Genomic DNA, 17,604 nt, shown 5'->3' with positions numbered 1-17,604 from the left:
ATCTTCTCACAAGGGCGTCTAACTTTTTATGTTGTTCATGGAACAATCCGGCCCTCGAGATTTTTTGTTTTCCACAAAGTCCACAAAGCCAAAGGTGTATCTGCGTAATAGCCTTCGTCACCTGTTTTATCACGACATCTTAAGATGTAGAAATAGAGGCGACTGGAATGCAGCGTGTCCTGTATTTCTGGTCCTTTCTGTGTGTATACAGTAGTTTCCAGACGGTATCTCTAGTCACAGTTCAAGCAGTGTTCGCTAACCTCACATACACACACACGATTCAGAGTTGCGCTCACGGATAGGCGAGAGCCGAGAAGAACACAAATGCTTTACCTGCTAGGAGTAAGTAGACCTACTAGTTATTTTTTATTTTTGTTGTTTCTTTCCTCTTGCTCTTTCTAGATGTGTGTGTGTGTGTGTGTGTGTGTGTGTGTGTGTGTGTGTGTGTGTGTGTGTGTGTGTGTGTGTGTGTGTCTCTAAATCAGGGTTAAAATGTGACTAAATTCGATGCCTAATGGCCGATGTTTTCCCTGTCTCGCTCAGATCATCATTGGCATCATTTTCATCATTATGTGTTTTTCAAAGGCCCTGAAGCCGGTAAGGAGTGACGATTGTGTTCTGTAACATTTATGTAAATCGATGTAATTTGTAGTCTTGTGTCTTTCATCGATGAGCAGTTGACCTTGCATATCGTTGGCTTAAACATAGATGATAAACAGATTTTTAATGTTTAAATGTTTTTGTGAGAGCTTATGTTTACCTTATCGGACCTCTTCATGTCCTATAGTAAATTATAATTAACATACAACAAAATTAATGAACCATAACTGTGGGCAAAAAATCCAGAGGAAGATAATTAAAAACAGGATTTTTAACCAACCAGCTTCTAAAAGCAAGAATTTGTAATTTGTTAAGTCAAACATTTCTTTCGATATCACAGGGAAAAGGCAAATCAGATTCTAACTTGGTCAACAGCAGAATGGTAAGACGATAAGGTATTAAAATTATTCATGTTCATATCTGACACAGACACCAACACAAACATCTTTTCATTTCCCCAGAGGGATTTAAACGAAGAGGATCTACACTTGTTGGCTAAAATCCTATCACTTGGACTGGTGGATGCAGATCCTAACTACCTTCAACATCTCAAGTGCTTCAGGGACTTACATGGAGGATCTACCTGATCACAATTACACAGGACCTTAGGGGAAATCCTCCATCTTCTGGAGGAAGTGGCACACAGATCATGTTGGACATATTGGAGGATACGAGACCAAACAAACAAAACAGGTTGAACCAACCAGCACTGTTGGTTCAAAACTGTGTTATTGCAAATTCAGCTGTTAAACTAACCCATGTGCTATTGGCTGAACAGGCCAAATGAGGGCAGAAGCCTTTGTTTTGATCAATAATGTCCCTGGCAAGGACAACCAGGGATTTGATGCCAGATATAGGTCGACTCAAAGTAGTCCAGCTTGAGTCTATAGATCTTCTTTGGTCTCTGCTGTTATTGCGTGATGCGTAATTGATCACTGATGTGTAAATATGTAAAACACAACATTTGTGTAAATGCTGGTTCAATATCTGTATTGAGAAAAATTATATATCAACATATGAATATGCACAGTAAGAGATTAGTAATTCAGTACTCAATTGGACATGGTTTATTCAATTGCTCATGATGTTTATAATGAAAAGATTTGTACATCTACAATCCGTTTTATGAAATTTGAAAATATGTAACTTCAGAGGTATACATGCATGTTAAAGGTATTCCTTAAAACCTTGAGGTAATGCAGCAAGTAGCTATCGTCAAACCAGAAGTCTTGGAAAAACATGCAACATTGTGCAACAAAAACATCAGATTGTAAATAGAAGCTCACAATCACTTGTGTTTAGTCATTGAATTCTCCTTTAGTTTCCCTAGAAATAAAGAGAGTAAAGAACATGTGAGAAATGTAACACAGACATAAGTATTTATACGTTTTATACAATGAAATGGTCTGCCCACTATATTTTTGACTAGGGGTCAGTTCTGTGTTCTGTGATCCAATGATAGTAAGTGACTTACCCCAGACACAGCAGTTGAGCTTTTCCCCCAACAGGTAGAGAAGGGTAACCACAGACATGTTAAAAACGAAGAGGCACAGCAGTCCGCCTGAACTGAATAGTCCCAGCAGGGGATACACCCAGATACCGACTGACAAGTACACCCATATCACCCTGCAGAACATGTTCACAGCCGCATAAAATGTGTTAATAATGTTTGTTTCTTATTAAAAAATGTAACTGAAACATAAACTTTTTTTTTAAAATTATGATAAATTGTATTTGAACCTCACTGCATGAAAGTCTGAGTCTGTGATCGTGTTGTGGTGAAATCTTTTTAAAAAACATACTCTGTTTTTATTAACATTTACAGCCATGGCAAAGACTATAGTTTCTTTGATATGGAGCCACGGCAATAACAAGATGGTATGCAGTAAACATGTTAATTTGGTGTACAGAAGGGCTAAGCCACTTAGTTCAAGAACAGTGGGTGTTACATGTTTGAACCCCCCGAGCTATTTGCAGTATTAACCGCTAGTAACTGCTCTTTTGGGCTTGCCTAGACCAATGAGCTTACAATCTAAAAAAACAGTTTTGAATGACTTGGGAAAGCATGTAACATCATTTTAATCATCCTCATCATCATCCTCAACACTGTATTAGGTCAAATTTAAACCCAATATGTTTTTGGTCATGTGTGTGTGTATCCTCCAACATACCAACTGAGGTAAGATAAACCCACGACTCCTAATCCTGCCAGGCCATGCTTGGTCTTTGGGTAGACATGGGGCTGGACCAGGAACTCTCCCAGTAAGATAGGAAAAACAAAAGTGTGCTGTGAATGCACAAACACGCTTTAGGTTATTATTAAGATGTGGAAACAGAAGAGCAGAATAGTTTTTGCTGTGAGTAAGACTTGTCACGGACCATGGAGTGATTCATCCAGGGAGGGAAGAAGGTGTCAATGCTGGCTGGGTACACAAGCTCTCTGTCATAGGCAAAGATCATCCAGAACAGCAGAACAACAAACTAAAGAAAAGCAGAGAAAAATACCCAAATCAAAACACGTCGCACAACGTCAACATCTTCATCTTCATCATCATAATCAGCCTCAGCATCAGCATCAACATTAACATCATCATCATCAACAGCATCATCAACTTCACATCATTGTCATTATGTCCAACCGTTGTTTTGCTTTGTAAAAGTGGGTTGCCGTGGATTCTCACCATGCCAACGGGGAATGCAAACACAGAGAAAAGCAGATCTTTACATCTGTTGAGGATTTTTGAAGATTTCTTTCCAGCCTGAAGATCAGCCACAGCAGCCAGCCCAAAGAATACCAATTGCAATATCTAAGATACATCAGAAAAGAAAAAAAAAGTGAACAATCCATCCATCCATATAATTCCAATAGATTCCCAATACAAATGAACACACAGAACGACAGACAACACAACTGCACTTGCCAAATTCAAAAAGGTGAGGTACTTCCATGGTCCCCCATAGACAAATATCCCAGGAGGTAGGTCCTCTCCATCTTTGGCAGCCATTGACCTTACAACGAAGGCATACCAGCTGAAAGAAATGACGTGGTACACCGTGCTCACCGTCGGCTTCATTTGGACGTGTTTTCTTTTTTTTTTAAATAAAGTAATAACTCTGTAGAAAATACTCTGCTGAAAAGTCCCGTAGCTAAGCGACCGAACGTTTCAACGTTTCGACAAAACTAAATGTAAATACATAAACAATCCTTGTTTATTGAGCTAGGCCTATCTCTTTTTAAAGTGTGTAGCCTACCCTTTATCCATGCCAGCAGAGAAAGGCTATGGGAGGGGAGGTTTTTTAAAAGAAAAGCTTGCTATTTGAAGATTAGTGAAATGTCCCATGGGCTTATTAAGGTATTTAATAGCAGTGAGAGGGAAAAATCCTTCTGAGACAAACGGTCCACTGTTGCTTATGACGCATAGGATTTCTCGTTGTTTCACAACCATCCAGCTTAAGTCTGGGCATGTTCTGTAAATTCAATGGTTAGAGTTCCCTTTTTCTAAAAGACATTTATACTGCTGGCTGTTGAGACTTATTACAGAGCCACAAATATGGACAGAATGTTTGAATAAGCATATGTAACACTGAACATTTCAACTAAGACTAAGACAATATAGCATATACAAATAAAGGTTTATATTGGATTTAAATATTGCACATTTTGCATATTCCCCTACTTTGGACCCAAAGAGGTCTAGAGTAAAGATGCAGAGTCTAGACTCTAGAGTTTTGTTTTGCTTTTTAAAAACACTTATCTCAACATTTCATTCCTTGGACCATCTGTCTAAAAATTAAGATAGAGCCAAGATTATAATCTGCAGTAGGATAGCAATGTAATGAATGTAAAAGCTGGTATGTTATGATTGGTAGGTTGATCTTCCTCAAAGTCTTTCTCAAGACTTCTTCTTTTGTCAATAGCATATTCAGTAAATTATTCTTTAAAGTAAAGATGAATGGCATAAGAGGCTTAACTAATTATGTTTCACTATGCGACATTGCAATAAGTACAGTGTCACATGTGACATTACTGTACAAGTACAGTACATCTACCTTGCACACTTTTTTCTGTTAGCAAAAAACTCTTAGCTTATTTTGTGGTAAAAGAGTGCAGGAAAGGAGAAAAGTAACATTTGGGCAGGCTAATATTATACAGAAGTTTTATTTACAAATAAATTGCATATTTAGTAGACAAAGAAAGTTATAATTAATAAAATGTAATATCTAACATAAATGTAACAAAAAAAAGCCATAAAGAACAACCAAAAATCCATAACAAAATGTATGCAGCATTTGCAAATTCAGAAATGGAAAGTCGTTACAACAATACGGGTTCTGGCTTTAAGGTAGAGAACATTAAGTACAGCCTGAAGGACAGCTTTGACAAAGTAAGACGATGTTTGGAACTGAACTTCATACAATGTTTATGGCAGGAAAACAAAAAAAAACACAAAAACAGCATATTGTGCTCAGATATGTACAGCCTAATGTTTTTTTGTTTGAATGTTTGTTCCATCATTAGACCATTTTTCACAATGGCGATAATTCAAGAACTTAACTAGAGAACCCATGTTTTTTGTATTTTTAACAAATTGACATATTATTAAACTGTCCTTTGTAAAAGGAAAGGCCCATATTGTCATATCATATAACTAACCAGCACTAATAATGTAAAACAAAAGTCATATTGTTTATAAAAACAATCATAAACATGTGCAACAGGTGTCAAAACGATACCACTTCCACCACATTCAGTAGGGCCAACAACATACATTGCACTTTACCCATGCAATCGTGAGAATTTATTTCATCATACATCACTTTGTCTTTCCCTTTCATGTCTACAGCAGTCGCCCGGTACACCCATAATTGCCAGATCCACAGTAGAAGGCCTGTATCCATCCATCTGATCTGTTCAGTACTGCATGCTTCCACCCAAGTTAGCACACATGATAAATATCTGAAAAATAGTATTCTCTCAATTTGAACCAAAGTTTTAAAGGACCCCTTGTTTCATGAATGATGCAGTCCAGATGTTGTTGTTGGATTATTGTCACAGATATGCATCCCTTCTTTAACCTTGCTTGATCCCCTTCTATGGTGGAGTCTATTAAAAAAATAGAGAAAGGCATTAGATCAATTGGAGGTAAATTAACAATACACAATACACTAATTAACAATACAACATTCATACAATGATATTAGGCTCCTTACAAGCAGCTACACACCAACATTGCATACCTCAAACCGGCTGTACACTTTCCTCTCCTTTCGCATACTTTGGATCCTTTGAAGCAGCACTTCACGCTCCTCTGCTGTCTTTGTTGATCCTCTGACTTTATACTTGGAGCCTCCATCTTTTTGGCCTTTAGCCTTCTTGTCAGCCTCGGATTCCTTATCGTCATCTGTGACAGGCTGCTCCTTGGTGGGTTCGTTCCTGTTCTGGCTGTTAGCAGATATCTGTCCTAAAAGCAGCTTTGTGTCATCTCTGAGGTTGCTGCTCGAGATCACGTTAGCAGTTGAGGAATGGTAGCGGGACGGGGGGGATTTGGGCTGCTTTGACAGGGGGGACACCGGAACCGCCTTGTCTAATGTGGTAGTTGATTCTTTTTCAACTTCACATGGATCGCTAACAGTGCTCTTTTCAATGGCTACTATTGGTTCTGATGGACAGCTTTCAGAAGTAATCGGTTTTAATTCTGTGGTAGTTTCATCAACCCCCATGTGTTTGGTTTGGTCTGGAGTTTGGTTGAGATTGACTTCTAATGTAGGTTTAGTTTGGTTGTCGGACAAAGTTTCTAATACCAAAGGAATGTGAGACTCTTCTGATAAAGTGGGTATAGGGGGCACTGAGCCATCTGAGTCAGGCACAAGGGTAGAAGATGGTAAAACTGTTTCTTCTATCTGTGTTTCCTCAGATGGAGTATCAGCTGCTTTCGGCTTTGGTGAATCAACTGGTTCTTTTTCAATATTACATATCGATGATTCTGAGCATTCTGTTGGGTCAGCTGAGCATGGTTGTGGAAGCCTGATGCTAAGCGATGCATTGGTTATATCTTCAACATCCTCCTGGGATGGAAGCACTGCAGTGGGAGAAGATGACTCCAGGGCAACAGAGTTGGATTCTGGTTCCATTTCTGAACTGGATGGAAGAGTACATGGTTCCTCTGATGATGTCTCTGAGGGGGTCTGGATTGAGTTTGGCTTTGAATCAATTTCACAAGCTTCAGAAGAAGTGTCAGATTCTGCATCTTCTGAAGGTGTTTCAGGGATCTCAGTTGGGAAACTAGTGGATTCAGGTTTCATGGTTTCCATGTCTGAAGATAATACTGATTTCGCAGATGAGGACTGTGTAGTTCCCTCTGGAGTTTCGCTGTTGGTTGTAGATGAGTCCAGTGAAGGGGGACTGGGAGACTCCGCTGGCTCTCTTGTGTCTATGGATTTGTTTTCTGTTGAGTTGGATTCTAATGTAGTGGAAGGAGCCATGGTAGATAATGGTTGACTCAAAGAGGGGGTTGGATCAGTAGTGGTGTTCTGCGAGGCACTAGAATTAGCCCCAGTGCTGGTTTCAGTGGGGGTAGGGGTTGAGGGGGCGTTGAATGCTAATGGAACACATGTGGGAGATGCTGGTTGTTCTTCTGAGCTTGAGCTGGATGAGGAAGACCCTTTCAAGGAAGAGTCATTTTTGAGGCTTTCAAGCTGATTAGCACAACACTGTTTATTTGAATTTGTTGGAGAATGTTCAATGGTAGAAGGAGGTGATTTCACAGAGGGATCTTGCAGGTTGGGGACTTCCATTGGTGGGCTGGAGATGGTTGACTGAGATTGATCTGGTGTGCTATTAGATGCTTGTTTCTGAATTTTCTTCAGCTCCATCTTTTCCGAATCAGTCGTAACCCTGCTTTGCTCACTCTTGGATACTTCTTTCTGTTCTTTGGTCTTTCTTTGTACATTATCATCATCAACTGTTGTGGATACCATTGGAGTTAATTGTGCTATATCCTTTGTGAAATATTTTTCCAAGGCTGTTTTATGTAATGTAGTTTCGCCTTCCTTGGAATAAGCAGTGCCCTCTGCATTTGGTTTCTGAACGGCAGGTTCTTCATTATGCAATATGTTGATTTTAGAATTTGAGTGAGTCGTCAGTGAAACTGTGGCTGGGTCCTTTGTTGCTTCAGCCTTCTCAACTTTTCGTTTTGCTGCCAACTCTTTAAAAAACATCAGCCTGTTATCAGCATCCGTCATGTCTACTGTCGGGTTGCCCAGCAAAGATTGAGGTTGAGGAAGAACCAGCTGGTCTATTTTGGATAGCTCACATTCAGAGGAGCTAGGTCGCAGCACACATGGTGGAATAGCCAGTTCTACATCTGCCGCCTTTGATGGGGCCCTACCATCACTGTTTTCTGGATTTTCAACTCCAGAGGAGTTCTCAGTTATCTCATTTTTATCCCCAGTGTCTGCCTTGAGAGGCTTTTTAATAGTGGTATCAAAAATGGCTGACCTTACGTTACGGTTCCACTTGAAAGGTTCTCTTACAATGAGGGGCCGAGTAGGATTAATTGTGATGCGTTGTGAAGCATCAACATCAGATTGGATTTGCTCAGAAGAGCCTGACCCTAATGGAACTGAAAGAGACAAACTTGAGTCTACTCCAACAGGGTTAAGAGCAGCGCTGGATTCAGATGAGTTGGGAATTGATGCAGATTTGGAAGATGCCAGTTGTTCTACACAACTTGGGTCAGGGGTGGAAGACTCCTTCAGGGAAGATTCAGGTTCATCTGACAAACTAGGGTCTTGTGTTTGGCTTTTCTTCAGCTCCAACTTTTCTGAATCTGTTGATACATTGCTTTGCTCCTTTTCACAGCTAGCCTCGACAACAGGATCACTTGGTTGCTTTTTCTGTGAAGGCTGCTCAATTTTCATAGTGGCGGTCTTTGGGTCCATTTGAGTCTTCAGTACAACTTCGTCTGTGTTTGCTTTTGCTGATTCTGAGACTTTTTCCGCTTTTCTCTTTGCAGCTAATTGTTTGAAAAACATGAGCCTGTGGTCGGCATCACTCATATCTACAAAGGGGATTCCCATTAAAGAGTCAGAAAGCTGTGTAGGCTGGTCTATTTTCGACAGCTCACAATGGGAAGAGCTTGGTCGCATCAATGCATCTATAGGCTTTGATGCTGTCACTATATCAGTGTTTTTATGATTATCTTTCAAAGGTTTAGTTCCTGAAGTGTTCTCTACGCCCTCTTTATCTCCGACATCATCTGATTTGGAAGGTTCTGTCAGAGAGCTATCAACAGTGGCTGATCTTGCAAAACGGCTCCATTCAAAAGGCTCTTTTGCAAACGTCTTTCTATGACCCAAAACCTGTAAGGCAAAGGGCAATTTTGACTCAGTACCTTCAGCCTTATCTGTGTCCTCATCCTGTTTCCCTGTGTTAGTTCTAATATCTTGAGAAACAGGTTGGTCAAGTGAGCTGAATATCAGTGAAGATCTTAGCCTGGAGCTTCTTTGCACGGCTGGATTATATCTTCTACGGAATGACTCCTCTGGCTGAACATCTTTTGGTTCCTGTTGCTCCATTTCGTCTGTCTTATCTGCTTCGGTTAATGAAGATTCCGAAGTGGATGGAGTTAATTTGGCTTGTGCTGGTAGCGTCAGAAAATCCTCTGGGTAATTCTCGGAGGGCTCGAGGACATTGGATTTCCTGTAGCTAGGATAAGGTCTGGGTGCTGCCAGGACCTTGAACTCACGAGTATTTGGAAACTTAGCAGTGGATAAATCAGGGCCCGATACTGTATTGTATGATGGGTTAGGTGTCTCATCAAAGGGGTCTGAGGCCTGATGAGATGGCAGTGGCATTTCCTCCTCTCCTGCATTGTCACACGTGCTGAGGTAAGAGTTAATTCTCCAATTTCTTAGCCCCTGCCTCACTGTTGGATCCTTGCGGTCCACATTAGACTCCTGCTCAGGTTGATTAGGAGGCGATGGAGCGGACTCATAGGCCTGTGGTTTGCCAAGCCTTTTAGGACGAGATGAACCTGTCGACAATTCAGCTGAAGGGTTGAAATCTTCAGACATCTGGTCCATCTCTGCATTGCTTGTTGATGACAAGTAGTTAAGTACCAGGTCGTAGCTTTCAGGCTGGTCCATCTCATGCGGTAAGCCAGGCTCAGGATGCTGATCCACTTGAGGATAGGCGTGGTTCTTGAATCTATCATAGGCACTGTAGACTGCATCTATCCGCCTTCCAGGACCTTCAAATTGTGGCATTCCTGGTTGCTGCATTGGTTGATAAGATGTTTGTCTGCCTTCAGCATAACTGTGTCGTTTGTAGTTGTGACTTTCCATCAAATTTGAAGGCATCCGAGAAGAGCTCTGATCGTAAGTCTGGCCAACTCTCAATTGCTGGCTGGGGTTCATGTACATATTTTCATGCCGGTTATGAGGCATATTTTTCCAGTCTTTATCCCCCCTTTCATCAAAATTGTGTCTAGACCTTTCATCTGGACCTGGGTTGTCTACTGTAGCATATTTCTTGGACTCTCTGACCAACCTGTCAGTTAAATATTGCCTCTCAGGTAAAGGAACAAAGCTCTCAATTGGAGCAGGTAAATTGTCCATTGTCATTGGTTGGGACTGGGCATATAAAATCCGGAACTCTTCATCAAAGTTAGATACTAGTTGTCCAAGGAAGAGGTGTGCAAAACAGCGGTGTAGTTTCTCAAAAGACCACATGAAGCTGTAGGGAGACAGATACATGTATGGGTCAATTAAATCAGACAGACTTGATAACAATGTTAACATATCAAATTGATTTAAAAAAATGTACAAATACTGAAAACCACAACATCCTACACAGTCCAATCCCAATAAAATGAATTGATAGTAAATAGTAAATAGTTAATACAGTCATTAGTAAATAATACAGTAATCAGTGTTAATAAATACAGCATGTGGACATATCATAGTTAGCCTCAGTCCCATATATCAACACCCTGTGAGCTGTTACCTGTAGTTCCCACTAAGCACCGCCCTGCTGTCCGTGAGCAAGAAACGACTCATCATCTGACCCTTGAGCATCTTCCCTGAGCGGCATTGGTAGGAGATGCCAGACACTGTCCTGACACGCAACAACTGTGAACATTAAAGGAACAGCATGCTCAACAAACATTTCTGGAATTATCTAAATCCCAGATAGGTGGCAGCATTGCACAAGCAGTTCAAGACATTAGGTAAAAATTAGGCAAAATGGCCGAAATGCAAGCTCAGTAGACTTTGAACACATCCACTGATAATAAAGTGACCAAAAAGGAAAAGGGTCATTGTCTCTTAAGCTTACTTGGATGCTGTCCAGGTTGACACGACAGTTTGACAGCATGTTGACGAAATGATGAGCGTTCATTTCATCGAGGAGGATATAGACGGCTACATTCCGCATGGCAGCATCAAGGATTTCTGCAAATATGTCAACGTCTGTAAACATGTCCATCACTATGGCAACCACCTGCACAGAAGAAAACAAGGCCCGATGATTCAACCTGTTCCTTTTAAACCGCAGCAGTAACAATAATACAAATGAATGATGTTGATTCTGATAGTGCCATGGATGGACAGGCCAGATTCTTTTTTTTCCAAATAATTATGAAAAATAAACGATAGCTTCAGTGAAAAGTGTCAGTTCAGTTCAGTGGTAACTGCAGTGCGGTTCTAGATCATTGTTCAATGAGGCTATTAAACTGAATATTCAGTAAATGTTTGAAGTGAAACATATATATTAAGATAGAAAGATAATATAAAATGTACTATGTAGACAGAGAAGGAGGCATGATTTTTCCCTAATCATAAATAATAAACAAGATATACACTTTGTTATCCATACAAGGCATATAACAATCACAAAATGATCAGTAAACAAGCTTTGGGGTCAATAAAAGCATTGGCCTTGCCGACAACATTGTTATGAGCCACTTATGTCTGCAACTGTTTCAAGCTGCCCCCATAAAGAGAACCAGGGCCCTACTTGCTGAGAGGTCCTGATCATTCTTCGGGCCTGCTCCTTGATGCTAGGCATGTCAGGCTCAGCCGGGTTCACCAGAGTGGTGACCTCGGTTGGGCCCACGAAGCGGTTCAGCTGTGGCCAGCCTAGGTCCAGGTCCGGGGCATCCAGGTCAGAGTGGACGGGCCAGTAGGTGTCTGAAGAACTGTCCCCTTCAGAACCCGGCAGGCACCGCTGCTGGTCTCCATAGTTCCCTTCCCGGGGTACCTGCACGGCGTTCTGGATATACGTGATTTCCTGCGAGCAAAGGAAGTCCACCACGTCCGCTCTCTGGAGGAAATGGTAGTAGCCCTCGAGGTCCTCCTCCACAAGAGAGTCGATGGCCAGGCGGTATTCCTCTCGGTAGTGAGGCGGCAGGTAGTTGGGGTCCAGGGGATTATCCCCAGCAGAGGAACACTGGGATCGATGCGCCATTATTATTTGTTCTGAAACCCAAAAAAGATAAAGAGGTCAATTATGCACCACAAAAACACATGGTCAGACTTGACATTGATTGATTCCAGTTTCTCCAAATAACAGATTGATTGTACCCTGATGTAATAAGTTGTAATAATAAACCTTTCCACCTAGAAACTATACTATCATTTTGACTCTGTAGGCCATTCATTTGGTTTGAGCCTTGGGAAGCAAAGCTTGTAACCGTGAAACCAACAAAAGTAAATTGTAACATCTTCCACACAAAAGCGCCATATACATGAAAGAAAGATAATATCCAACACAAGATACATGGATATGGGTGGGGCTCCGCCCTATGGTCAAAAAAGTCTCCATTTGCAAGTTCATTCCGCTTGCATGCATTTCGCCATAGTTGGAAAGAACAACAATGGCTATATTTTAGTATAGCCTATAGCCATTTTAATATAGGTCTTGGCAAGATGAGATCGTGTCCAACAGAAGAAACACAGCCGGTTATATCGGAGGTCATTGTTATTTATCAAATGAAGGCTATGTCTGAGTTACACAAGTTTTTTTCCAGTCAGATCCAAGGAAGGCATATGTGCCGCTTGGATTCTTATGAAAAAGTTAATACAACAATCGCTCTAGACTAGAAGTGCTAATCGAGGTTGTAAATGTTTCTCTTTTTTTGCATTACCTTGTATTACACGAGCTTTCCCTTAGTCCATCTCAAATCGGGCATTTTTGCTCCCTGCTTTTAGTCCCCCGTTTGGTTTCGCAGTCTCTTAGAAACGTGTCCCGTTTCTAGTCCAAGCGGCGCTCGTCAAAGAAGTTTCTGCTGCATTGCTTTCTGATCATCCCACAAAACCTGTTTATTGTCATGCTCCAGGCATGTTGGCTAGAATGTTTGCAATACGTACGACACAAGAGCGACCCTGGTCCTGAAAAACTCTCGCCCCGCCTCGAACAAGACTCGCACAGATATTTTTCGCATACTGTCCATATCTTCTTCTCAGTTGAACTCTGCCCATCTGCGTTCTCGTGACGCCCCATGTCCCTTCAAATCAATGACACGTTCGGTGCGTCATATCAACTCTTTTTGTATAGTTAGTAATTAGGCTCTTTTTAAAAATATATAATATAAGATATGGGCCCATATGGACCAATGACATATGACATAAATGAATACGACTTATTATAAACAAAAATGAAAAAAAAAAAACACATCACAAAAGCCTAGACTGAACTTTAAAAGTGACTGCATATTATTTATATATATTTTTTATGTTTGTTTATATTATCAATATATTTAGCGCGTGTTCTCCGCGTGACCGCGGTTGCCATGGAAACATAAACAACGTCCCTGACACGCGAAGAGGACCCGACATTCTAATTCCTCATTAATTCAAGTCTAAATTAATATTCCTCATGGTTTGAATAATAATGAGCACTCGCAACACAACAACTGGGCCAAAGGCGCAGAAAGGAGCAAAGAAGGCAGGTAAGTTGGGCTACTTGTTAAGGCCTGCGTATTACAGTTCTATGCATTGCAACATATACCGTGGCCTTTAACAAGCCACTGCGATTAGGATGATAAAGGCGATTTACACCATAACAGCAATGTGGTTTTGGCTTAAGGACCCGCCATTAAACATAGCAAGAAGACAGAGGCTCCCCGAGGTGTTCATCGTGGAGTGAATTCGCCTGCGGGCAAAGGGACTCCTGCCAGGATGCTTGTGCCGACGACTGCAAGTATGTTTACTTTAATCAACACACTTCATGTGTTGCAAAATGTGTCCTTCAAAGGTTACTTTATCACTCGTTAACTTTAGGGAAAATAGAACTTAAAGGCTTGCCACATGATGAACACACCCATATATGATCATTTATGCTGATCTAAGAGCTTCAGTCTCAAGTTTCCTTTATGAATTGTCACATAACGAATGGAATGCAGCAGAAAAAAAGGCAGAGCAAATAAAGAAAAGGCTACAGCATAACTAGAGAATATAACTCCACCAAAGACAATGATGCAACTCCCGCTGTCAAGCCAGGACTTGAGGACAATCCCTCATTGTTTCGTCCCTGGCATGCCCCCCAGCAGACAGAGCAACTCCAATGAAAGCATGAATTACAATGTACAATTTGAGCTCAGAATTTTTTTTAAATAATGGTATAACAACTGCCTACCATAATGAAAGATTATCCGTCTTTACCCCTGTCTCCGAAGGAAGTCACTACCTTGCACACTTGGCATATAGAGTCGGCAGTGCTTATGAAACACATGCTTGTCTCAACAGCTCTTTGATTTGGAAGGAAAGGTTTTAGCCTTGATATCAACTCTGAATGATCTTGTTTAAATACGCACACACAATGCAGCTGATATGACACTGTGTGTGTCAGCGCCAATCCGGGACAAAATTGAGCTGTTGGGTTGTTGAGTTAAAGGAACGCTTATCGCTCAGTGCAAACAAGCCAACAGCAACAGAGGGGTGTACAATACAGTGGAACCACTGTCACTGTTTCAAGGCCACATTCCCCATAACAAACTAGCATGATTTCACTGAGTTACAACTTCTTTATGGGTTCCCAGAGGCAGTGCCTAGTACCAGAGAGGACTTGGCTGCATTGGGCCTCCAGTGTGCCATGCGCCAACTACTGGCCAGGCGGGTGCTAGCCCAGAAACGAAGGGAGAAGGAGGATTATGAAGAGCTCATGGATCGCTTGGAGAAAGAGGTTGGTGTGAAAGCAAAGGGAAGGGAATTCCTGATGAAATCAGATTAATGTACACCGTTTAGTTGTTAGAGGCTTTTCTTCACCTCACTTTGATTGATTGATATGCTTTATGAATCCTACAGTAGCACATGCCTACTTATGTGTACGTGACTCAAACAAGTAGGACAATAGACACGTAAGACTATAGGAATTTAAAGGTACACAGGTAAACAGCCTCTGAAGTGTCAGGAAGAATCTATATTTGAGTGGAGGTGTTGTTGTGAAACGCTGGGGTCTGTGGTCACATGGAAGACAGGAAGCAGTGTTTTTAAAAAAAAAAATCGGAGGTGACTCAAAGGGGAACCAGATGAGTAGTACAAAAAATACAGACGCACAGTAGCGAGAGAAGGCCTATTACTGTCGGACAATAGAAGACTCCTGAATCGTTGGGCGTGACCAGTCAAGAGTAGATCGGTCTAAGAGTGGATCTCAAGCAATCCAAATAGTGGCCACCATGCTGACACTATGCTGTTTCTTTCTCTTTTCACACAACTATCCAACATATTTCGTACTGCATTTTCCATTTCTAATATGAAACTCAATGAATCCAAGGGGTTTACATCTGCCTCAATATTGGCCTCATCTCATCTTATATCTATTGTGTGTGTGTGTGTGTGTGTGTGTGTGTGTGTGTGTGTGTGTGTGTGTGTGTCTGTGTGTGTACCACGCCCGCCAGGCCTTTGTGGCATTGGTGTGGAGAGAGCGGGAGGCTGCGGAGCGACAGCAGAAGGAGGAAGCGGAGGAGAGGAAGAGGAAGAAGGAAGAGCAGCAGCGACACAACCGGCTCCTGGAAGCCTCGTTTGACGGAGCGCTAAAGGAAATCCTGGCCGTTCTCAAGGAGGTGAGATCACGGTTGGGCCCTGCCAGGAGGAGCCATGAGGTCATAGCCTGGTAGAAGAGTGCAGGCACTGGTGGAACAACAACACATGTGTTTGTGTTGGTGACCGTGCCTTGATACACCCTTGATATACACACACACTGCCGTGACACAATGGAGCAAACATCCTTTTAGGTTTTCAGACAATCGGACACTGCAGCATAATGAGTGAACTGGATTTATACAGCGGGTTTAAACTCCTGTGGTCCAATCGAAGCGCTTAGAGCAAATGTATTCCTCATATTCAGTGATTGGTGCGTGCATTCACACACTGCCGGCAGCTGTGAACTTGAGCAATCTTACACGAGATGGCGTTCTTGAATGTCATTATTGGTACACGAAGCACAGCCGTAGGAACGAGGCGCTTGCACCGAGTTCCGAAGTCCTGTGCTTCAAGTACCAATAATGACATTCAAAAACGCCATCGCGATTCAATAACACAAACCATCTTCATTATCAACAATATTGTAAAATATTTTCATATTGTGGGTTACTTTGCCCTCAAATTCAAGCTTTCTGCCCGAGTTCATCTCCATCAGAAAATAGTTCCTATAGTAACGATAGCCGACTCTTGGTCAGTTGAACGTTGTTATGGAAACTAGGCTCATGAAAGTAGTTTCGGCTAGTTAGCGTAGCGATACTTTCTGTAATTAGGCATGCTCTTTTTGTCCGTTCTTTCACCAGGCATTTAAACACGCTCGAGAATGGGAATTGACCAGTCGGAGTGCTTGCTTAAACTTGCGTGTTATTGAATATGCAAGGCAACACATAAACACTACACATCAATGCCATGTTTTGATTGTACGCTATAAAAACACAAATAATCGCAACAAAAAACCTAATTCCATGTTAAATATACTCCACATTGCGAATGTCTCCTTCTATGTTCAAATGCCGGTTAGCCTCCCTATTCGTATGATCCCAACGCAGGTCTCTGAAAGGGACACAGAGAGCAGCGTGGGGTTCGACGAGGCGGGAAAACGCCAGCGGCGGCTGAGCCAGCTGCGCACGGTAAACACAACAGACGCCCATGGCAACAACGCCGTGTCCGAGGCAGCGGCCGGCGGTCAGACACATATTATCACCCTGTTGGCGGCGAAAGGCGCGGACATTAACGCCAGGGTGAGAGACACCTTGGCTCGAAGAATGCTCTATAAATACAACGACACACGAGTAGTTAATGCGTTGCACACGAGGGTGTAATGAGTTTTTTTCATTATTCTCTTTGTGCTCTAGGGTGTGTTTGGGCGAACCCCGCTCTTCAGAGCTGCCTTTGGCGGGCATCTGGAGGCGGTGCAGACTCTGCTGCAGCTGGGCGGGGATCCCAGACTCCAGGCAGAGGATGGTTGTACTCCAGAGCAGGTTACTGTTTGCATATGATTTGTTTATCTTTTGGCTTTTTTGTCCACACGTGTTGTTGTCTGTCCTGTGGAGTCCTGCTCCTTTACATACAATGGGTTCAGTGTGCTTGGAAAGGGGAGGTATTTAGAGGTGACCCTGTTGGTTTGCTTTATAGTGCGCAAGCACCGACACGCTAAGGTGTGTGTTTTGAGGGAATGCGACTGCCTGGGAACCCCTCACTCACCCCTAGATCGGTTCCTCAACAATAGATATCAATGTGGTGCAATAAGGAAACATTAATTAGCGATTCATTATTCATTGACATGACCTTCTAATGTCATAAATATATGGCCTGTAGTGGCCTTTGAGTGGCCAAGGGCTATATAAATAAAATGTTGTTGACTTGAATTGTCTAATTAAACGTTTGTACATGGTTTGCTTGATCAATACCAGATTTGAACACATGTACTTTTATGGTCAGTGCATGGACACGAAGCACTCAACAAAAGCTGGTATTGGAACAGGTCCTAGGTCTGCATTTCAGGCTGTGCGGAAACTATGACGC

General features: G+C 42.0%; 3 protein-coding genes across 3 annotated transcripts in view; 1 reads left to right on the top strand and 2 right to left on the bottom strand.

Annotated features, from left to right (window-relative positions):
• Positions 1–1,888: 1,888 nt before the first annotated feature.
• On the bottom strand, positions 1,889–3,674 carry LOC311350140 (androgen-dependent TFPI-regulating protein; the record flags this gene model as incomplete). The annotated part of the gene is made up of 6 exons (XM_084470161.1): positions 1,889–1,926; positions 2,075–2,226; positions 2,772–2,887; positions 2,980–3,081; positions 3,282–3,407; positions 3,522–3,674. The coding sequence occupies 6 exons, from the start codon at positions 3,672–3,674 to the stop codon at positions 1,889–1,891; spliced, it is 687 nt and encodes a 228-aa protein (XP_084326287.1).
• A 1,077-nt stretch (positions 3,675–4,751) lies between these two features.
• On the bottom strand, positions 4,752–13,041 carry LOC311350416 (uncharacterized protein). Its single transcript, XM_084470432.1, has 6 exons — positions 12,747–13,041; positions 11,618–12,078; positions 10,937–11,101; positions 10,607–10,731; positions 5,839–10,336; positions 4,752–5,704 (listed from the first exon to the last, which is right to left on the bottom strand). The coding sequence occupies exons 2-6, from the start codon at positions 12,065–12,067 to the stop codon at positions 5,693–5,695; spliced, it is 5,250 nt and encodes a 1,749-aa protein (XP_084326558.1). The 5' UTR covers positions 12,068–12,078; positions 12,747–13,041; the 3' UTR covers positions 4,752–5,692.
• Positions 13,042–14,654: 1,613 nt separating this feature from the next.
• The window catches only part of LOC311350300 (IQ motif and ankyrin repeat domain-containing protein 1-like), a 6,603-nt gene continuing 3,653 nt past the window's right edge, over positions 14,655–17,604 (top strand). The window contains 4 exon segments of the mRNA XM_084470297.1: positions 14,655–14,782; positions 15,498–15,662; positions 16,629–16,820; positions 16,935–17,060. Of these exon segments, the coding sequence (XP_084326423.1) occupies positions 14,693–14,782; positions 15,498–15,662; positions 16,629–16,820; positions 16,935–17,060 (573 nt within the window). The 5' untranslated portion in view covers positions 14,655–14,692.

Source organism: Micromesistius poutassou (genome assembly GCF_964030765.1).
Source record: "Micromesistius poutassou genome assembly, chromosome: 7".
Taxonomy (NCBI): Eukaryota; Metazoa; Chordata; class Actinopteri; order Gadiformes; family Gadidae; genus Micromesistius; species Micromesistius poutassou.
The sequence above is the reverse complement of the archived record's forward strand: the minus strand, read 5'-3'. Positions and strand labels throughout refer to the sequence as shown.

What these genes read in the sequence shown, in the direction of transcription:
- LOC311350416 (XM_084470432.1), bottom strand. Translation starts at nt 12,067, where the DNA reads ATGGCGCATCGATCCCAGTGTTCCTCTGCTGGGGATAATCCCCTGGAC. An exon ending in TCAACCTGGACAGCATCCAA is followed by an intron (nt 10,732 to 10,936) that starts GTAAGCTTAAGA and finishes TAATGTTCACAG; the next exon opens with TTGTTGCGTGTCAGGACAGT. An exon ending in GTGCTTAGTGGGAACTACAG is followed by an intron (nt 10,337 to 10,606) that starts GTAACAGCTCAC and finishes GTCTCCCTACAG; the next exon opens with CTTCATGTGGTCTTTTGAGA.